Consider the following 23297-nt stretch of genomic DNA (forward strand, 5'->3'; position numbering starts at 1 on the left):
CTTACATTTAAAAAATAGTGATTTTTTTTCCTTATCACACAGATAGTAATTTTTACCCCCCATCCTTTTATTAGTTTTTCAAATGCCGAATTTAGCAGCTCAGTTTCCCTCCAGTAAGCACTTTTACTTTAAGACCACCTATTCATTATTGTGGAATTTAGCTGCTTAACCACTGGAAAGAAGAGTCAGAAACTTAAAACACACAGACACACTCACTTAGAGACCTGCCCGAAGATCTTGCTGGCTTTAATCATTTAGGAATAATCCCACTACATTAAAAAATAGTTTTGAAAACCGATAGTGGTGCCAGTATGTGCCATAATACTGTGTTTTCTCCTAGGAACCTGCAGGTTGAGTAATTGCTAAAGTAGGCAAAACACAAAGGTGTTGGCCATACTGGACTTAAATCCTCTTTGCAGTGAATGTTTAGGTTTATATATTCCTAGCCTTGTCACTCATCTCCACTGCAGCTCATTTTTTGACCGTCTTTTGAGCTGTTGTTTGAGAACAAGGTGATAAATAGTTCCCTACGTGTGCCAGTTTATAATCCTCAAACCTGTTGATGACTTCAGAGAGATCCCAGGCACGGCTTATTTTAACTTTGATCCCCTCAGTTCTCAACACCTCTGTATTTACATTACGAGTCAAAGTTACCTCTGAGAAGAAAGAAGGGAAAAAAGCAAAATCTCAGTTACACTTAGTAAAATGTATGTTAACTTTCCTCCGGGGACTTGCGTCAATATTTTTCTGCTGGTTAAATCTGTGATCGTCTCTACAATTCAGGCCCCTTTAATTGCTCTGCTTGTTTTCCTTCTCAGGACCCCTGAACAATGTCCCAGTGTTGTTTCCTTGCTGTCCGAAAGTTACAACCCCCATGTCCGTTATGGGGCAGCCATGGCTCTGGGCATCTGCTGTGCTGGCACTGGAAATAAGGTAAGGTCATGGCATTATGGAGCAGAATGATAGTATAAGGAGGGGGCTTGTAAGTCCATTGAGCTCATGGCAGGAATCCAAAGCAAAGGAGATCTGCCAGGTGGTTGTCTAAGTTTCTCTTGAAGGCCTCCAGTGTCGGAACACTCACCATCTCTTGACGTCATTGGTTCCATTGTCGTACTACTCTAACAGTTAGGAGTTTTTTCCTGATATTCCACCAAAATCTGGCTCAGATGTTCCCAAGCTTGGTACTCTTCCTCTTCCATTGCTCATGCACTTTCCTCAAATAGAAAACCTCATGACTGGAAGAAGCTTCAGAAATACCATCCAGTCCAATAATCACATCGTTCTAGGAGCTGCCCATTGAATGACCACCGTTGGCTTTAGGCTCATAAAAAAACACACACATTTCTCCCTGGGTTAAGATTAGACTGCAAAAAAGAGTAAAAATAAGGCTGTTGTCTAATTTAAATAAGCATAATTGATTGGTGGAATTTTTCTTTTACCATTAAAATGAAAAATGTGTAAAACTGCTTTGACAAAGAAAGCGTACTTCTTTTGGATTTAAATGACTTAGGCACGTGTTGTATATATCGGCCATCATTTGGGAACATGCATCTCATTCTCCTTCAGTACTTATGCAGCTGCTCCCAGGAAGTTGTTAGAGGATGGCAGCCAGAATTCTTTCAGATGAGTCAGTGGTAGGCATGCAAGCAAGCACCCCTCTCCAAAAACTACAGCCCTTTTCTCTGGAACTTACCATCTATTTCTATTACTTCTGGAAGACTGAAAGTGATTTAATCCGTTTGCAGAGCTTTGCTTCCTGTTACCTTATTACCTGCCACAAAAGATCTTTTTGAAAGATCTACTCGCCAGCAGTAAACAATATCTTCTAGGAAACTTTAGCAAAAAACAGTCAGCTAATTATGCTTCGGTGTACCACCTGTCTTTTAAACAGCCAGCTATCTTTCAATAAGCTTGCAGTTCATGAACCCGGGCTACTCCAGCGAAGCTTCCAGCAGGCATTGTCCTCTTTATGGCGCTCACGTTCAGTTTGATCACCAAGAAGAAATAAAGCATGCTGCGAGACTATGTGGACTCCCCCACCCCTTGTCCTTCAACAGTAAACAAGAGGGAAGGTTGTTGCACAGCCTGTTTCTCTTTAATTGTAAGTAAGGGATCAAGCAGTAAGTTGATAGCACACTTTGGAGTGTTGGAGCCATTAATCTTCGGTGGTCTTGGACCCGGGAGCTCTCTTGGGCCATTGGTTCTCAGTTGGAAAAAATCGGACTCCTGCACATGAGTTCTTTATGGCGCTTCACCCCACCAGATGACTGATCACCGCCCTCTCCAACCTCTGTATAAACTTTATCTCTCTGTCATTCGATATTCTGTCCATTTGAGTCCCTACGGAATTTAGTCCACAGATTCTTCTTGGCACTGTGCCCCTCTCCCTCCCTTCCTCCTGCTTTCTCTCCTTTTCTTATCATTCAACAAATGTTTATGGCCCATCCTGTATCATAGGATCTCAGCACGGGTTACAAAGCTGTACAGGACAATTTGAATTCAAGCAACGCAAAATTAAAACACTCTAAATATTTAAAACATGGGCAATGAAGGCCCTGATCCTCAGTCCCCAAAGGCTCTAATAAGTACATCTTGACTTGAGGCTGAAATGATGCCAGTGTTAGCACCCATCAAGCCTTCTAGGGGAGGGCAATCCACTGTTGGGGTGCTGTGGTTTGTATATGGAGAATTGCTCCTTCAAATATCCAGGCCCCAAGCCACTTAGGGCTTTATAAGTCATCATCAACACCTTGAACTCGAACTGGAAGTGTACTGGCAGCAGGTGCAAATCTTTCGAAACTGGTTTTATGTGGGGTTCTGGAAAATGTGGGACGTGGTGGCACTGTGGGCTAAACCGCAGAAGCCTGTGCTGCAGGGTCAGAAGACCAAGCAGTCATAAGATCGAATCCACATGATGGAGTGAGTGCCCGTCGCTGGTCCCAGCTCCCATCAACCTAGCGGTTCGAAAGCATGCAAATGCGAGTAGATTAATAGGGACCACCTCGGTGGGAAGGTAACAGTGTTCCGTGTCTAAGTCGCACTGGCCATATGACCACGGAAGATTGTCTTCGGACAAAACGCTGGCTCTATGGCTTGGAAACGGGGATGAGCACCACCCCCTAGAGTCGAACAGGACTGGACAAAAATTGTCAAGGGGAACCTTTACCTTTACCTGGAAAATGTTCCTTTTAGCAGTCCAGCTGCTACCTCCTGCAGCATGCGTGTCATGTTCAAGCGTAGTCCTGCACTATTCTTAGGGTCTTTTCTCTAATTTTTCTGCCAAGTTGTTCTCTCTGACGCCACACCTCCCTTTGTATGTATACACAGGATGCCTTCTGCAACGGGTTTCAACCTTTGCCATGTTCCTTGACCCTACAGTTAGGGTTAGTTCTTAGGAATGTAGGAACACGTCTTATGCAGAGCCAGAGGGCTGAGACCTCTAGTACAGCATGGTCAACTGGAAATGGCTCAGATTGTTTTCTGACTGTATTTGGAGATCCCCAGTGTCACCGGATAGCTTCCAATCATAGTACAAACCAAGCCTGACCCTGCTTTACTTCCAAAATCAGATGAGATATTTCTGTTCAGGATGGCTTGGGTCCCCCTTTTCTCCCTGATGACAAGGCAGCGCATCCCTCCTGGGGGGAGAGAAACTGTGAATGCCTTGGGTGTTTGAGGAAAACTAGGGTCCATCTAGCAGTAACCTCTCTTGCTAGTTGCCAGCATCTGCCAGCACTACAAAAATGGACAACTATTTGGTACATACAGTCCGGGTCTGTTTTATTTCTCTATAATTTGTATAGGCAGGGTAATAGAACCTGCCTGGCTTCAGCTCTGTACTTTTATTGTTTATTTCTAAAATAAAGGATCTTGAGCATCTGTTTATATCACGGTGTCTTCTGGGGCACACATCAACATATTTTAAAGGCGAAGTTAATATGTTAGAACTTTGGAGATTGGAAATGAAGTTAAGCTTTTAGTTAGACCGAAAAGGCATTTCCATCACGCATCCTCCATAAATAGCTGTGAGCTCACACAGTGTTACAGATTAGACCTGGACCAATAAATGCAGAAGAATGCAACTCGACCTTATAAAAGGTGACTTTACATAATTGGGGTAAAGGTTTTGAAAAACCTACACAGTATAAAAAAAGAAATAAATGTTTTAGAAAGGACAGCCTGCCTTTTATTTAAAATGTGAATTAGACTTCCTTCATTTAGGACTTCATTTAGTTCAGTCACCAGGTTTTAAAAGCAAGGTAGGATATGCCTCAGGTTAATACAGGCTGATTTTTGTGAGTACAGGATCTACCCAAAATGCTCTTAGCATTGATTCATCTGCATATTGTGGTAATAGCCCCACAATCCAGCATTACTTTTCAGCTTGTTCTGTTCTAAGAATATTACAGTAGGACCCCCTTATTCATGCGATCAGTATCCACTGATTCACTTACCCCCTTTCTGAAAATCTTAAATATATTAAAAGAAAAAAATCCAGAATTATTTTCACATGTATTACCACAAATGGCCACTATGAATACTATCCTATGAATACTTGTTAGTGATGAATACATAGCATGGTTTCTGGCGCTGTCTAATGGCCAGTTCTGATAATACATGTAAAAATATACTTTTTCAAGTTTTTTTCCCTTTTACGATGAGATATATATGTCTTGTTTGCTATTATCCACGGTTTTCAGTATCCACAGGGGGCTTGAAACCAATCCCCAGCAAATATGGGGGTCCTACAGTACACGCTTTTATGATGAAGGCTTCATGCCATGGGTTCTAATGGCTAAGTGGGAAAATGTATCCCCTTGAGTATTTTCTAATCATCAGGGTGTCTTGAACTACTGTGTTTCCCCAAAAATAAGCCAGGGTCTTATATTAATTTTTGCTCCAAAAACACATTAGGGCTTATTTTCAGGGGATGTTGTTTTTTCATGTACAACAATTTATATTTATTCAAAGACAGTCGTGCCATCTTCTGGTTGCTGCACAAGGGTGGAGGGTGGGGTTTCACTTAACTAGAGCTTATTTTGGGGGTAGAACTTATATCATGAGCATCCTGAAAAATCATACTAGGGCTTATTTTCAGGTTAGGGCTTACTTTCAGGGAAACAGGGTATGTGTATATATCAATGTTCCACATTTCTGGATAGCATAGAAGTACATTATCCATGTAAAGGGTTACTTTAAGTCCTTTACTTGGAAGGAGAAATGTGCAGATACCAGGGTTTTCTGGTCATCAGGATGCCTCTGAACACAAAGGGACCGAAGGTTACCTAGGGTCACTTGAAATTTCTCCTAAGGATTTTCATAGCTCATCACCAAGGGCAGTGGTCTTATATCACATATATATTTTTAACCTATAAAGCATTATTATCTCTGGGGCCTGCATTACAACTTCTAAAATGCCCCGCGCCCTGAGCACAGCAAATGGCTCTGGCAGTTATAGGCTGAAAAAAATAACTTCTTTAATTTCTTCTTCGGCTTCACTTGCTCAGTTTTGGAAGGCCAGAGTCTAGTCTTCTCTTTGGGGGTCAGTGAAAATGGAGGCAGTAGGAATTTCTCAGCCGTACAGTCTTCTTGAAACAGACAGTGTTCAGTAGAGATGGGCACGAACCGGTGGTTCGTTTATCAGCCGCACAGCTGATCTGCAGTGCGGCCCTCCCTTGCCCCTTGGGATGGATGCCCACGTTGTTAAGCAGAGAAGAAACAGGCGAAAGGTTCTTGATGCCCAGAGAGATGTTACTTGTGGTATTAAATGCATTCGGACTTCGTACTTGTCACACCTCTCAAGCACAATGAGTTATCTGGCATGTTAATGATCTTTCTAGTGTAAGTTGAGTGGGTGCTTAAAAATAAAACACATACAACTTTTTTGCTTTTTAAAATCTGTTTAGCGGGCAAAACCTATCAGTAACATTAAGCAGACCTTGTTCTATGGCCCTCTTCAAGATCCTAGTCTGATAACCTTGACAAAAACTTGGTGCCGGAAAAGTAATACAGATAGTACTCTGAGCCTTCTTCTTCTTTTTTCTTCCCTCCAATAGGAAGCAATTAATTTGCTGGAGCCGATGACAAATGATCCTGTGAACTACGTGCGTCAAGGAGCACTGATTGCATCTGCCCTTATCATGATCCAGCAGACAGAGATTCTTTGTCCGAAGGTGAGTGATGGCTCTTCAGCCGGGGGAGGTATGCGAGAAAAATGGCACTCGGCTGAACTGGAGTTCGGCTGCTTTCGCAGCTCCGTAGCACCAGTTGTTTGGTGAGCAGCAGCTTTTTTTGAGAAATACTCACTAATGAACTTTGAAAAACTTAATTTAAAAAAAAACAAACAACTTGAATGCAGTAAACAGCAAACAACTGGTCTATGAGCCCCCTAGTGTCTGTTCATCAAAGCTGTCCTTGTACAGGAGCTTGTACCGACTGTTTAACCTTCTCTATTATTGAGGGTGGTGTCATGAGTGGAATGGGGCTAATCCTGCTTATCTCTGGTCAGTCCTCTGAGTGAGGCACAGGATAGCTTTCCCAAGTATGTGGGGCTTGGCAGGGAGCTATGCTCCAAACCCTCCGGAAACCAGCATCTGTCTACAGCTGTGGATTGCAAACTGCCCTTCACCCTCGCTTGAGAATCCTCCGTCATGTGGAGTACTGAGGATCGGGAAACGGATAAAAGATATCCACAGGCAAAGGATCAATACATTTGCCTCTTTGTTCATCAGGTGCCACGTTTCCTCCTGTAGCAAACTCATGCCGCCTTTTGTCTTAAGAGGTTCAAATTGAGCCTGGATGAAGAAGCCAAGAAGTAATTGGCTTTAAGTGATTGCTTGATTCAGTTTCATTTCTCACATGGATCAGTGCTGGCCTTGAATGTATACTCTTCCAGACCGTGTTGCTTGGCGAACCATAATGTCAATCAGGGATGTGCTTCAGATTCGGAAATTTATTCCAGAGAGTGAAGAGATGTGGTCCTATGGGTCAGTTCTCAAACTGATCTGAAGCGAATCTAGGAAGCGTTTGTGAATCGAAATAGAAGGTCACCAAGTAGGGCTTCCGTGCTTTGAAGATTTTTTTTAAAGCTGAAATTTAAACACACACAGAAACTTGGCACTGGCGAATCTCACTTGGAAGACAAAAGGAATGTTTTAACATAACCAGGAAGGCCAAAGCAAAAGGAGATTGACCAGTTCAAGGGCAAATCCAACACTTTGGCTTTGAGGGCTTGATTTCAGTGAATTCATCTCATTCCTTTTAAAAGCAGTCTAGGGTGAGAACTTTCACACACATACACACACACATGTGGCAGTGGGTTCCATAGTTTATCTTTGCACCTTGTGAAGAGTTGTTTCCTTTTACTGATTCTTAATCTGCAATCACTCAGCTTCGGTGGACGGTTCCATTTTATTCGGTTGCATTTCTCATCCTCCTTTGTGAGAGCAAATAGCCATTAAACTCACGGACGTTTTGTCGTCGTTCTCAAAATCCATACCAAAAAACAGATTCTAGACTATTTTTGCCTTTTGTGGCCGTTGTAACTTTTGTAACAAATGGGGAAAAAAATAACTTCGGAATGCTGTCCTGCCTGGCACCCTTGTTACGTGTCATTTAGGCGCAAGGAAAACTGATGACTGTTTCCCCAGGCTTTCAGTAACTAAGAATAGCAGCATTTGTGACTTGGGATGGTTATTTTACTGTGTGTTGTGGATGTTAACAGTATTTGTATGCCACTCAAATGGAAATGGAAATACAACATAAATAGTAACACAATCCAGATCAATAACAGTAAGTCACAAGTAGTAGATTTTAAAAATCTGAAAACCATCTTAAAAGCCTGTGCCCAAAGAAAGACAGAGTGAAAGCCAAGTGAGACAATGGGAAGGTGCCCCATCGGAAAGTCTTTATGATCTGGATAGATCTGTGTGCATTACAGCTTCAAATGTTAAAACCAAAACTTCAGATTTAGTTCAGAAATGGACCAGAAGCTCACCCATGTGACAAGAGTGCCACCACAGTGGGATCAGATTGTCCAGACCTGCTATGTTTTGCACTAACTGAGTTTCCAGGCCGTTTTCAAACGCCTTTCTATAGGGCATCCTCATCAACAACAATAACAGCAAATTGCATGCCATCAAGTTCATTTTGACTTACAGCAGCAACCCTTCCCGGGGTTTTCTCAGTGTACTTAGATGTGGTTTCCTGTTCCCTCTTTGTGGGACCGCTCTGGAACCAAGGCTACTTAGGCTGGCTCTTCTCCCGGGACGCCCGGTGGGGAAGCAAACTCCTCGAGCCAGGGGCTTTTTGAGCTATGCAGCCATCGAAATGGGACTCTGTGAAAATATGGAGATGTGAAGCGAAGCTATATCTATGCAGAAAAGGGGGCAAGGCTGGACAAAAGGCACTCCCAAGGAAAGGTTGGCAGAAGGTACTCTGGGCCACAAGGTTGGAGAAATAAGTACCCCCAAAGCGTAGCCGTGAGTGTGTAAGGCAGGGGAGGGCAATCTTAGTGAGCTGGGTGGGTGTGGAGCAAATTCCTGTAAATAGACAGGCAAGACAGCCTCCACCAGGTACTTAACTGGCCATTAATCAAAGAAACATGACGTGCACAGATAAGCACTTTCAGTTTCTATTTCTGGTTTGTTTATTATTTATTTATTTATTTATTTATTTATTTATTTATTTATTTATTTATTTATTTATTTATTTATTTTTGTAGATTGGAGGAACACCCTCTTATCAGGCTTCTCAGCTGACTTGGGGGGGGAAGAAAATTGTGTGTGTGTGTGTGGAGGCAGTGGAAAATAGGAGGGCCTGGCGTGCTCTGGTCCATGGGGTCACAAAGAGTCGGGCACGACTAAACGACGATGACGTTTGTGTGTGTGTGATTTTTGCACGGGGAGTTCTGCGGTAGCATTGGGGCTATAACGTCGGCAATCCTGGTGTAGGAGAAGTTGTTTGTTTGTTTGTTTAATTTTTGTCCCACCCATCTAGTTGTTTCGACTACTCTGGGCGGCATACATCAAACACAACAAAACAATTAAAATAATATCAATATCCAAAAATAAAATAATCATTCAAGATTATATCCCCCCCCCCCAGAACAGGTTGAATACCTCTCAACTAGGCAGGTAAAATTAATTGTTTGTTTTTAAATGCTCAACTCAGTGAAAGCCTCTACTCTGTAAAATAATAATCACACCCCATTCACTAGCTCCTATCCTACAACACATAAAGTCAAAACAAAGGAACTCCCACCAGTAGTGCCTGCATCTTCATCTGGTTTGTCTTAAGTGTATTGGCTCTCATCTTCCCCATTGCTGTGTCCAACCACTACTGAATTGGAAGACACGCAAGCTGTGCTGGATTTGATCAAAGCAAGAGATAGAGCTGAGCGTCATCAGCGTATTAGTAATGACTCACTCCAGATCCCTGGATGATTTCTCTCATGGTTCATATGGGTGTTAAATTACGTGGGGCGCCCCGTGGGACTCCAGAGCACAGTTTGCCAGGCAAACTCCTGGAGACCTCCTGGAATTGACCACTCGCCAGGACCGACGGTTGCAAAGGAGTGCACAGAACCTCCAGCTTCAACAGTCAGTCTAGAAGAAGCCCATGGTAAATGTTACTGAAAGCAGCGAGGATCCCTAAGAGAATCGACAGAGGTGCACATCCCTGCCTTTTCTCTCTGCAGAGTTAAGCTCTTAGGGACAATCAAAACCGTTTCAGTTCCAAACGCGGGCCTAAAAGCCAGCTTGAAATGGCAGGTTTTAGTTTGTTATATTGGTTTATATGCTTCATTTTATTATTTTCTGTTTTTTATTGTTTGTTAGTGCTTTGCTGGGCTTACAAGGTAGGGAACATTTATGTAATGGGAACATAAATTAGTGTGGAAGGAGCAGAATATAAACGGTGGAAATAAACAGCTAATGAAAGTTCACACCACGGTTACCTTTCTTATGACTCATCTTCATGGCAAGGAAGAGCCAAGTAGTTCTTTTAGAGAATAGGTTCATGTGTGGAACACAGATGAAAGGTCAGCTGAGCCATGACCTTTATTTACTGGGTGTTGATGCAGGCACTGTTGTTATGAACATGACAGAACTGTTTGTAAAACCAACCAGAAAAGTATCTGGTACAAAAATGTTGTCTTGCTTTGAGATGGGCACAAACTGGTGTTTTGTGCCAGTTCATTTATCGACTGAACCAGGTGCTCAGTGCTTCACAGCCCCTCCTCCTCCAGAAGGTGCCCACTCAGAGGCCATGGCCTGGGTCCTCTGCCCCACCACCTCTGGGCGCCTGCCTCTGAGTGGGCGCCTGCTGGAGGAGGCAGGGCTTTGAGGCACCAAACACATGTTTGGCCTGAACTGGCAGTTCGTGCCCACCTCTAGCCTTGATTAATCCGACCAGAATGCTCAGATGGATTTTCAAGTGTTTTTTTTAAGAGCTGCCAGTGCTGTGGAAGATGGGTTCTGATATGTTGCCCAGAGATCTAGTCAGAACAACCTATTAAGAGCAACCCTGCATTCCATTACGGTTTCTCATGTTCACGTCTTAAGCCAGATATAGTTCTGTTTCCAATTTCTAGCTGAATTTCACACCTTTGGCTCCAGCCTCTGATCTTGGAGCATATTTATTTCCCAATCTAGGTCTTGCAGCGGCCACCCACAAACCTCTCTTGGCCTAAGTAAAGCCTCACCTCATTCATCCCAACGTAGGCTGAAATGACACTGGCATTTCTGTGACGCAGCATCTTGTCAGTGACTCATTTTTCAGTATCCTGGTTGCTGAAACTTCTCATAAGTGCTGTTCTCTGAGAGATTACCCCACACCTCTTGCTTGCAGAATTGATCTGAGTTTTGTTTTTTTTCTCTTTCATATCTGTACTAGATGACAGTCAGTGTGAAAGTTGTGCGATGCAGTGACTTTGGCTTGATATTTTATGCAGATAAAATAGTTATCTTAAGAGAAAGGCTTCCTCTGTGGTTTTTGCATCCATTGGAAAGATGATGTCGCGTTTGCTCCTTAGAGTTGTTGCAATGAAATTGGGGCAGATGTCTATGAAGTATTTGAGGAACCTGCACATTAATTTATTTTATTTAAAATATTTTTACCCTGCCTTTCTTCTTAAAAAGGACCCAATGTGGCTTACGTCATTTAAAAAAGACAGCGTTTAAGGCTCACAACAGTGAGTATACAAACGGATGAGGTCAGATTCACTAAGCAAGAGACCTTGACAGGTATCCTCTTAGGTGACTCAAGCTTCCTGATGTATACAATAGGCATGAGATTTTTGGATTCTTTTCACTACAACTATATTAGGGACATGGTGGCACTGCGGGTTAAACCACAGAAGCCTCGGTGCTGCAAGGTCAGAAGACCAGCCATCGAAAGATCGAATCCACGCGACGGAGGGAGCTCCCATCACTTGTCCCAGCTCCTGCCAACCTAGCAGTTCGAAAGCATGCAAATGCAACTACAGTGTTGCCTTGCAAGACGAATGTAATTAGTTCCGCGAGAATCGCTGTCTTGCGAAAAAATCGTCTTGCAAGGTTCCCTATGGGAACCTTGCAAGACGAATGAAATTTATTCATCTTGCGAGGCATCGGTCTCGGGGAGGGGGGGGACCGTCTTGCGAAGCATGGCCATAGAAGAAACCGTCTTGCGAGGCACCAAGTAAGTTTTCATCATTGAACAAGGGAAAAAAATCACATGCACAAAGATGGAGTGACTGTGGTGCCAACAAGCACACACAAAAGCCCTGATGTTGTTCTAGGCTGCTTCAATAGAAATTCCATGTCCGGATCAAAGGAAGGTGAGTGCTCTGTTCTGCTTTTCGTAATACCTTGCCTGGAGTACTGCATCCTGTTCTGGATACTCCAGTTTAAGAAGTTTATCAAGAAGGTGTAATGTTTCCAGAGAATGACACTGAAGTTGTTAAAGGGGCTGGAAACCCAGCCCCGTGTGGAGTTGGATCTATGTTTACTATGGAAAAGAGAAGATTGGATTTGCTGTCCTCTGAAGATGCCGGCCACAGAGACCGGTGAAACGTTAGGAAAAACCACCTTCAGAACACGGCCAATAAGCCCGAAAAACCCACAACAACCAAAGAGAAGATTGACGGTTGATATAGTGTCTGAAGGGCTCTCGTGTGAAAGATGGAACCAACCTGTAAGGCCCAGAGCAGTGGATTCAAATTATGGCAAAGGAGATTCCGAGTAAACATACAGAGGAACTTTCTTCTGACAAGAGCTGTTTGACAGTGGAAAAGGCCACCTCAGAAGGAGCGTACTCTCCTTCACTGGAGGTTTTAAAACAAAGATTAGGTAGCTCTCTGTCACGGGCGTTTTAGTGGTGGATTTCCTGCACTGACAAGGGATTGTGGCCAAGGTGATTCTGGTGGTCACTTCAAATTCTAAAGTTTTGTGACTGTATGAAAAGTTGCAGCTTGGAATAAACACAGTGTGCTTTTGTGGGAAGCCAAGATGGGCCAAATTGACTCAGGGCTAGCCACTTGGACCGCTGCGTATGAGCTGCTAGTGGGCAACAGCAGTGAAAGACAGCTACCTGGGCAAGTGTAAGAATCAGAGGCGAGCCTTTGTGGAATAGCCTTCCAGAGAGTCATTCATTACTTTGTGAGCATGTCTTCCATGGTTCTCCTTGTAATGAGTTATCTGAGTTTTAACCTGGCTGCTGGCAAATCCTATCGACGTGGGGGTTTTAGTGGGTGGCTGTTGATCATTTCTTCCATTTCCTCTGAGCTTTCACTGCCTGCACCTAAATTGTGTTAGTACAGCGAGGAGGAGATCATAAGTTTTTGACCTCATCCCAGAATATGACATCTTAGTCTAGGCCAGAAACTGGACCATCAATCCATGTGATGACTGTTCCTGTTGGGACCCATAAATCACGTTTGTCCCTGGGAGCTTTTTTTTTCTTGTAATTTAAAGCAGCAGTGAGCAACTGGAAACCTTCAGGATGAGGTTGGCCTGGCCAGTTCTGCTCTTGGAGCAACTTGAGTCAGGAAGCCATGTGGGTGAGACTGGCGACTTTGGAGGCTGGCGTTCCAGAGACTTGTGATGCAATGTATAATTTCACATGGGACGTCTGCCAAGTCAGATACGGCAGGCTATATATTGCTTAGCAATGCCAGGAGCAACCCTTACGTTCAGCAACATGACAGGTCCTGTCACCTGTTTATTTCTGTAATACTTGTCTTTACACAGGTTGTATATGGGTGCCATCAAGCTTTCCAGCAGAGTTGCACAGTGGTGTGAGTTGGACGTATTGGGTTCCCCTCCCCCATTGGAGTGAAATCAGGGACATCTTGGGTATCTCCACTGCCAGAGTGTACCTCTAGCGTCATGGATCTGCCCGCTCCATGTATATACACAGTATTTTTCCATGTATAAGACACCCCCATGTATAAGACGCCCCCCACTTTTCTAATCCAATATTAAGACATCTAAGTGGGACTTAGGAAGTGTAGGGGGAAAGGGATCAAAGCGCTGCAGGATTGCTTTAATCCCTGCTTTCCCCTCCACTTGTTTTTGTTCTCTCCTCAGCTTACTTCCGCGTATAAGACGCCCCTCAATTTTTAGTCTAAAGATTTTAGACAAAAGTATTGTCTTTTAGACGAAAGTATATGGGGCCTGACCCTCACAGCAGGTGGCAGTGGAACTTCCAGTAGCACCACTCCTTGGATCATTCTCTCACGGTTAAACTATTAAACTGCAAATCTGTGTGGTTATTAGAGCAGTCTACCAGCTAGTGAGTACAGAGGCACTGCAGTCCTTCAAACATTCAGATAGATTTAAATTAATTCACATTATTAAATGCATTTTTAAATCAGGGAGTGTCCAAGTACCTCCCCCCCCCAAAGGCCTCCTTCGTATAACTTCCCAAGTTTCTGTAGGGTAAGTCTCCCGGTCTCCATGGCTCAATGGCTCTGACGGCCCTATTTAAGTCTACCCCTGCTTCTTCTTCCTTTGTTTAAAAAAACATATATTAAAGATGTAATGTTTTCATAAAACACTTCTCAGCCATAACTGCTCTCGTCTTGGTTCACAGTAAAATCAAAATGAAACAATCCGCAACCGAAACTGTTAAACTCAAAGACTAAAATCTCAAAAACCAATCTCCAGAAAGTCTGCGCTGGAGGCGACAGTGGAAAAAGAATGAGTTTTCATTTTGAAAAGGGAAGGGGGAGTATTCCTGCCCCATCTTCGGTGAGGGGGAGCTCTGAAAAAACAGGGGCTGCCTATTTCTATCTAAGAGCAGTGAGGCAGTCACCAACAGTGCTTCTCCGAGCAGAGCTGGAAGCCAAGCCTAAATGAGCAGGATCTGGGAGCAAATTTGATCCAGGTGCTTTAGTTGAAGACATTGCCTGAGTGTCTTATTGCTGGTGCCTTTTGGGGCACCTCTGGTCCTGAGGTCCTAGCAGGGTTTCCCCCTTAGTCTTCTATATCTACGGGCTTGAGAGCCATTGCAAGTGTTGATCTTTTTCAACAACTTCCTGAGAATCCACAAGGTGGACACTTCCTTCGGCGAAAAAGCCCCGGAGAGGCCAGCAATACGAGTGAGATCTGGAGTGATCAAAACGTCATACACTTCCTGTGTTTTATGGGATAAATAATAGTAATAATTTATAGCGTCGGTGGTGAAGCCAGAGCTTGAGAACATTTTATATTTATAAGGCTCCTTAAAATCACTTACTCCTGACATGTGTATAAATGGAAACTGAGGCAGATTCTCAAACTGAAGCAGAAGGCTTACTTTTTGATGAAAGCTGAAGCTTAGTGGTTGCTCTGTTTAAAGGCACAATACATATTTCATAACAGGTATTTGCATTCAGTTTGTCAGTCTTAACAGCACACAGGATTTCAACCAAAGAACAGCTGACAAAAAGCCAGTGCTTAATAGAGAGTAGTGGTGTGTTTTTACTATCACTTCCATATGCACCCCTAGCCCCTTCTAGGACCTTTTCTTAGCCTTCCTGGAACATACCTAAGCTCAACCTAATCGGCCACTTCTTCAACTTGCAAGACACAATTTCTACCCCAGTCCCATCCGGCTGTGTTGCTAACCAAGCCCTGCCCTGCCAGTTAATTTGTCTGCTCCTGCTTTCTAAATGTTCCCCTCCTACCTGGTTGGTGATCGCTTTGCCATCACATAATTGGGTGTGATGTCTTCAGTTTACCTGCCTGTGCAGTTTACCTGTCTTGTTGTAGTGGACTCTGCTTTCTTGGTGTTTTTTAAAAGTTGAATGACTCTCTGTCAGACGTATGTTAGCTGTGAATTTCTTCATTGGTTGGAGTTAGGTTAAATGAGCCTTGGCACCCTTTCTAGCACTATAATTCTGTGACCCAGCACCTGATACTCAGAGACGGACTGCATCTAACACCACTAGGGAAAATATACACTCAGAAAGGCTGGTGGTAGCCACTGGTAGATCCATGTACTCCTTAGTTGTTCTTTCTAAGATATGGTTTCCAGTCCAGCTAATCAGCAATTCTATCAACTGGGAAATGCCAAAGGTTTCTTCTAGAACCATGGTTCTTAACCTTGGGTAAAAAAAAGTAAAGGTTCCCCTTGACAATTTGTCCAGTTGTGTCCGACTCTAGGGGGCAGTTCTCATCCCCATTTCTAAGCCATAGAGCCAATGTTTGTCCGAAGACAGTTTCCGTGGTCACGTGGCCAGCGTGACTAAACACGGAACGCCGTGACCTTCCCACTGTGGTGGTTCCTATTCATCTACTTGCCTTTTGCATTTTGCATGCTTGGTTGGCGGGAGCTGGGACAAGCGACGGGGGCTCACTCTGTTGCGTGGATTCGATCTTACGACTGCAGGTCTTCTGACCTTGCAGCACAAAGGCTTCTGCGGTTTAACCCATTGCAACTCCCAGAAACTCCAGCCAGCACAGCTTTTGGCAAAGGCTTCTGGGAATTGCAGTCCAAGAACACCAGGGTTATCCAAGGTTGGGAACCACGGTTCTAGGACTTTTAGTACATGAAGTAGAAGCTCTGCCACGAAGCACTGTGACCTGGTCTTGAAAAAATGATCAAATCCAGATGTGTTATCACATTAAATCAGACCACTAGATTACGAAAAAGAAACCAAGACAGAAACCTGTAGGGATGGGGTTAAAACACCCATCAGCCATTGAATATCATGTGGTGGGTTCCAAAATTTGGAAGGCCTTGACTGTGTTTATGCCATGCTTGGAAGTTTCCAGGAAGCATCTGATTGTCCATGGTGGAAACAGGAAGGACTCGCGTTGTTCTAATTTGGCACAACTCTTCATAAGCGCCTATTAAATGCTATAACAGACCATCCTGCTTAGCTGGATCTGTTGCCTGAGTGTCAGTCAGGTGACCCTTAGTGAATATAGTCCACTTTCTTGCCACAACCGGTACAGTTTTTCAGTATTAGTGTGGTACTTTCTGCTGCACTGCAAAGTAGGTGATACAGTGGTGCCTCGCTTAACGACGATAATCCATTCCAGGAAAATCGCCGTTAAGCGGAAACATTGTAAAGCAGGAAAAAACCCATTGAAATGCATTGAAACCCGTTCAGTGCATTCCAGTGGGGTAAAAACTCACCGTCCAGCGAAGATCCTCCATACGGCAGCCATTTTCGCTGCCTGTATAGCAAGGAATCCGTCCCTAAACACAGCGGGGAGCCATTTTAATCACCTGGCGGCCATTTTGAAACCGCCAATCAGCTGTTCAGAAAACATCATTTTGCGAAGAATCGGTTCCCAAAGCAGGGAACCGATCATCACAAAGCGAAAATCCCCCATTCAGACTATCGTTTTGCGATCGCAAAAAGATCATCGTTAAGCGGATTCATCGTAACGCAGGGCGGTTGTAAAGCGAGGCACCACTGTACTTCCATCTTCCCGGAGGAGCATTACTCACCTTCCATAAGGGGAGTCCTCTGTTCTTAGCCTCTGCTATGGAAGAGGATAACATTTCATTTCTCTGAAAGTTACAGATTACTTAAATATACTGATTTGGGTGCCAGACCTTGAGAGTGTGTTTGTACGAGTGTATTTTAAGATTTCCTTGGAAACTGAAGGCTGTTTTTCATTCTGACACCATAGATAGACTGAAACACTTTGTTAGCTGCCCACTCTTGGCTGGCTGTTAAAAGCATTGATCTTTGGATCAGAGAACAGATACTATTTTTGTTTCTTCTGTGCAGCCTGTGTTTGTGACATCAATACTGTGTGGGTCTCCATGATGTAAATACAGGGCCTTCTAAGATCTCGGTTCCTACTGAATATTTTCCCCCCTGATCTTTCTAGAGAACTGCTCCAGAGCTTTGTCTAAATCCAGAATCCTTTAACACAAAGCTGTAAACTTTGCTATGCTAAACATTGTGGTTAAAGCCCAAAGTGATTGTTGTAGCTTTGCGCTCTTCTGTAAGTGCACAACAAGTGGGGTGCGATCCAACTCAAGAGGCCCAGTCCTTATACAGCATTAAAAGTTTCATGTGCTGCTGCTTATGCCTCACTCTGTTTTTTTTTTAAATAACTGCACAGGTCTTCTGATTTAGTACAGTAGATCTTCTTTTTCTTAGTTGCTGTTCTTAGTTCTTCTTGTTAGGGAAAAAGCTGGACACATTGGTGAGAGTAGGGTATGGCCGTATATGGCAGTCTTTCCTGCTAAGAGATGGTGGAAGAAGTTTTAGTCTAACACATCTGGACGGCACCAGCTTGAGAAAGGCTGTTTCTTCATCGTGGTCTTCTGTGAATGCACACAAAGGGTTAATACCAGCGCCAGCGTTGGGCCTCTCGGAACGTTTTCTAGCTGCAAGAGAAAAGTAACAATGTTTAGGACTACCCCTACTGCGCACGCCCAGCCTAACCGTCCCTCAGTTCCATTTTTCCGCCTAGCGGTTTGGAGCCTCTCGTCTTAGCTGCGTTTATTGCGATCTATATATCTGATTTTTGGCTTTTGACCTCAGCTTCGCTCACGGACTACCCTAGCGCTTTTTCCCTTCAACTTGACGACCCGGTGTATTTCTCTGGCTTTACTCGGACTGATTTCGGACTGCTCTGCCTTATCCTCGGACTTGTCGTTTCGGTTTCCTTACTGCCCTATGTCCCCTTCCGGGCCGTTCAGCAGGTGTGTGGTGTGCGACCGCAAAATTCCCCATCAGGACGGCCACGATACTTGCCTGTATTGTTTGGGGGAGTCGCACAATCCCAAAGCTTGCCCACACTGCAAAGCCTTCACTAAGGCCGCTCTCAGGGCTCGCCAACAGCGCCTTAAACTCCATCTGTGGGAGTCAACGTTGTCTTCCACGGCGCCCTCGGAGGGGGAAATGGCTTCCACTTCTCGAGCAGCTCCTGTTCAGTCAGTCGTCTCTAAAGTTTCCAAAATGTCGAAAAAATCCGCGTCGTCGAAATCGGCCGCTCCTGCTTCGAACCCCGAGCCTCCGGCTCCGAAAGCTAAGCCGTCGAAATCGTCCAAAGCTAAGGCGGCCGCCCAGCTTAAAATGACATCCATTCCACTTTCTCCGAGCTCGGGTTCCATCCCATCGCCGATTCTTGAAGAGTTGTCGAGGCGCTTCGGGGCCTCGTCCGAGGCACCCGCGCCTCCTCCTGCTCGACGTACTGAGGTGTTACCGCCTTCGGGAAGGTCTTCCCCGACACCGAGCCAGTTAGTCGCTGTCACTACTGGCCTCGCTTCCGCCCCGCATAGCCCTTTTCCTGCGGGCCAGGGGTCGCCTCCCGTGTCGATCTCGTCCGTACACTCGGACTCGAGATCCCCTCGAGAGAAGATACCTCGATCACCTGTGCGTTCGAGGTCGAAATCTCCTCGAGGCAAACGTTCTCGCACGGAGAAGCATGGCTCCCCGAGTCGGTCCCCTTCCTCCGGCCGCTCGAGGTCGAAGTCTCCTCGACGGAAACGATCGAAGAAGAGGCATCGAGCTTCCACTCAGTCCGACTCTGGCGATCGCTCGGACTCGAAATCCTCTAAGCGTAAACGCTCTAAGAAGAAGCACCGTTCTCATCGACGTCGTAGCAAGCATCGACGTCGGTCCTCTTCTTCCCGTTCAGCGGATTCCGACCGCCCTAAGCGTCGTAAACACCATCGACGTCGGCGCGACCGCTCGCGGTCTCCTTCTTCGTCGTCGACATCCGCATCTCGAGACCGGTACCGCAAAAAGATCCGGTACATATATGTGTCTTCTTCTTCGGAGTCGACCCGGCCTCGACGCCGACGCCGGGCTATTCAAGCCAAAGACCACCCTCCAACGGTACCGGTTGCCCCTCCACCGCAACCGGCCCCTTCCACCTCGGCGCCAACTGTGGTCCCAGTTCGACCCCCGACAACGCAGGTCGGCATCGAGAAACCCCCTCCAAAGAAGAAGAGGGATGTCTTCTCCTCTGATCCAGATGAGGTGTCCACGGAGCGGTCTTCTGACTCCGATCAGGAGCAACCCCCACCCTTGCCACCGCATGATTTACCTCCGGGTGATCTGGTGCTTTCCGATACTGGCGATACTCACGCTCCTTCTCCATCTGAAGATTTTTCTTCTTATTCTCAGATGATGTCCAGGCTTGCCAAGACACTCAAATTGGACTTGAATCTCCCTTCCCCTCCGGGAGAGGACTTGTTCTTTGGGGACATCAAAAGGGACAGTACTGCTCCCCCCAGTATAGCCTTTGTGCCTGTGGTTATGGAGGCCATCAAGGAGTTCTGGGCTCAGCCTGCGACTACACCTAACGTCCCTCGTCGCACAGAGCACTTCTACAAGATTCATGGGGCTGACACTCAATTTCTGCTCAAGCACCCCATTCCAAACTCACTCATTGTTGAGACAAGCTGTTCGAGGCCTTCGGCCAAAGCCCATGTTACCCCAGTCGACAAGGAGGGTAAAAAGCTGGAACTCATCGGCAGGAAGATCTACTCCCTTGTCACCTTGTTACTTCGAGTCATAAATTATCAAACTGTGTTGGGAGCTTATCACAAACAATTGTGGCTCAAGCTTTTACCGGGGTTGAAAATGATACCTGAAGACACCCGGCAAGCTTTTCTTAACTCCTATGAGGAAGCTCAGACGGTGTCCAAGTATGAACGCCTTTCTATCAGACATGCAGCAGAAATCTCTGCCAGAGTCCTCATGTCTGCCATCTCTATCCGGCGCCATGCTTGGCTCCGTTCTGCAGACATAATGGAGGACGTCAAGTCAAAAGTTGAGAGCCTCGCCTTCGACGCTACCGGGCTGTTCAACGAAAAGACCGACTCCCATTTGGAGGACCTTCACAAGGCTAAGAGAACTGCTAAGTCCTATTCTGTTCAGACTCAATCTAGACAGCGACGCCCTCAATGGCGTAAATCTTATGGACAGTATCAATCTTCCCAACAATACCGTCCTTACAAGCACCTACCTCAGCAGCGCTCTGGCCAGTCCTCTTCTTCTGTCCAGGGTTATCAGGGATACCGCCCTCGTCCCCCCCATCGCCGCCAAGCCTTTAAGCCACCTGGCAGGAAACAAAAACAGTATCTTTGACTTTCGGCCCCCCGTTTTCACCCATTCACCACCTACCACCCGTCTTCAACCGTTTCTTCACAACTGGTCTGTCATCACAAACGACACTTGGGCTCTAAAAATTATTCAGCACGGTTACCAGCTGGAGTTTATAAGATCTCCTCCGCTCGGTTTCATAACTCATTCTCCCTTCGACTCCTCACTAGAGGAAGAAATATCATCTCTCTTGGAAAAAGATGCCATCTCTACAGTACCACCTCGCGACATACAATGCGGGTTTTACTCCCGCTACTTCGCCGTCTCAAAAAGTGGAGGAGGCATAAGACCCATCCTCGATCTCAGACTCCTAAACACTTACCTGCGACCCAGACGGTTTCGGATGCTCACCTTAGAGTCCATCATGCACTTGCTGAAAAAGAACAACTGGTTCGTCCTTATAGATCTAAAGGACGCATACTTTCACGTCACTATTCACCCCGACCACCGCAAGTTCCTTCGGTTCATCTTTCAGGACACGGTCTACGAATTCCAGGCCCTGCCATTCGGTCTGTCCACAGCTCCCCGGACCTTCACCAAGGTCATGGCTCCAGTGGCAGCTTACCTTCGTCTCAGGGGCATTCACGTTTACCCTTACCTGGACGATTGGCTCGTAGTCTCCACCTCGCGAAGACAATCCCTGAAAGACACAAAATTCATCCTGTATCTTCTCTCCAATCTCGGTCTCACTATCAACAAACAGAAGTCTCAGCTCATTCCCTCCAAAACAGTTCAATACATAGGGGTCTGTTTGGACGCTGTAAAGGGTCGAGTCTTTCTTCCCCCAGAAAGAATACACAAGATTCGACGAGCCATCAGGAAATTTCTTCCCGGTGCTCGGGTGACAGCCCATCACGCCCAACACCTCCTCGGCTTGATGTCTTCTACAACGCCGGCGCTAGCGCACGCTCGCCTCAAACTCCGGTCGCTCCAATCTTGGTTTCTCACCCTTTTCGACCCCATGATGGACAGTCAAAGGAAACGGCTTCGTGTCACCCCGGAGCTCACCAGCCAGCTCCAGTGGTGGATGTACACACCCCATCTCACGGTTGGCCGGCCCTTTCGTCCACTCCGTCTCACCGTTCAAGTTACAACGGACGCCAGTCCGTCCGGCTGGGGGGCGCACTGCGGGCGTCGCACCATTCACGCCCTCTGGACACCACAGGAAGCCATGTTCCACATCAATCACCTAGAACTACTGGCGGTTATCAAGGCCTTCAGGTCCTTCCTTCCTCTCCTGCGCGGCCGTGGAGTTCAGCTGGTGACGGACAACACTACCACAATGCATTATGTCAACAAGCAGGGCGGAACCCGCTCTCATTCACTCCTGTATCTCTCCATCCTCCTTTGGGAATGGTGTTACCGTCATCATATCTATCCAGTGGCCATCCATGTAGCCACGGAGGACAACACACTTGCGGACACTCTGAGCAGGCTTCAACATCAGACACACGAATGGGAGTTGAACCCTCTGGTCTTCCAGGACCTTTGCCGCCAATGGGGGACCCCAGTGCTGGACGTGTTCGCATCCCCTCACAACGCGAAATGCTCCCGGTATGCGTCCCGGGCAGGTCTCGGTCGCCACTCCCTCGGCGACGCATTCATGATCCCATGGAACCAGGGTCTCTTGTACATATTTCCACCGATCCCGTTGATACAGAGATCCTTGATCAAACTCCGACGTTCAACGACTCCGGCCATTTTCATTGCACCCTTTTGGCCTCGCCAAGTGTGGTTCCCCACTCTAGTCAGCATGGCCGTGGACTCAGTAACCCTTCCGATGTGGCCGGACCTGCTGACCCAGGAAGCAGGCAAAGTCCTTCACCCCGACCTCGACACGCTCCATCTGACGGCGTGGAGGATCGTCCAGAAATTCAGGAGGTCTTGACTAACGCCATCAAGCCCTCCACGTCTCGCTTGTATGCCTACAAGTGGAAAACCTTTCTGAAATTTACCCAGCAGAGGAATCTCGCCTCCTCCCCTGTGTCTCTCTCTACGCTTCTGCAGTATCTCCGTTACCTGTTCGATTTCCACCTGTCTATTTCTACTATCAAGGTGTACCTTGCTGCGGTTGTCTTCTTCCAGCCCAGAGCTTCTCCCTCTTCTCGCTTTTTCGCCCATCCTACCGTCAGGATGTTTTTGAGGGGTCTCTCTAACCTCCGACCTCCCGTTCGTCCTCCACTCCCTCAGTGGTCCCTCCACTTGGTTCTGCATGCCCTAGCCAGACCCCCATTTGAACCCATGGCTACCTGTGACCTCAAGATGCTCTCTTTGAAAACGCTATTCCTAGTGGCTATCACCTCTGCTCGTCGAGCTAGCGAGTTGGCAGCTCTCCGTCATGACCAACCTTTTCTTCAATTCTTTAAGGACAAGGTTATGCTTTACCTGGACGTATCTTTTCTTCCCAAGGTGGTCTCCGACTTCCACGTCAATCAGCCACTTATTCTCCCAACTTTGTTTCCGTCCCCGACGACTGATGTTGAACGCATGCTCCACATGCTTGATGTTCGACGGTCCTTAGCTTTTTACGTGTCCAGGACCAAGGACTTTCGCCTGGCTAACAGACTCTTTCTTTGCTACTTTGGCCCAAAGAAGGGCTGCCCGGCCTCGCCGTCCACGCTCTCTCGGTGGCTCGTATCTACCATCGCCCTTACCTACGAGCTCAACCACAGAGATCCTCCACAGGGACTTAAAGCCCATTCCACCCGGGCTGTTGCCTCATCCACTGCCTTACTTCGTGGCGTCGACCTGC

At 46.1% G+C, this 23297-nt stretch overlaps 1 protein-coding gene across 1 annotated transcript in view; it reads left to right on the top strand.

Moving 5' to 3' along the window:
* The window catches only part of PSMD1 (proteasome 26S subunit, non-ATPase 1), a 122110-nt gene that overhangs the window by 68719 nt on the left and 30094 nt on the right, over window positions 1–23297 (top strand). The window contains exons 17-18 of the mRNA XM_072996336.2: window positions 819–933; window positions 6057–6173. Of these exons, the coding sequence (XP_072852437.2) occupies window positions 819–933; window positions 6057–6173 (232 nt within the window). The remainder of the gene's footprint in view (window positions 1–818; window positions 934–6056; window positions 6174–23297) is intronic.

This window comes from Pogona vitticeps, chromosome 3 (genome assembly GCF_051106095.1).
Source record: "Pogona vitticeps strain Pit_001003342236 chromosome 3, PviZW2.1, whole genome shotgun sequence".
Taxonomy (NCBI): Eukaryota; Metazoa; Chordata; class Lepidosauria; order Squamata; family Agamidae; genus Pogona; species Pogona vitticeps.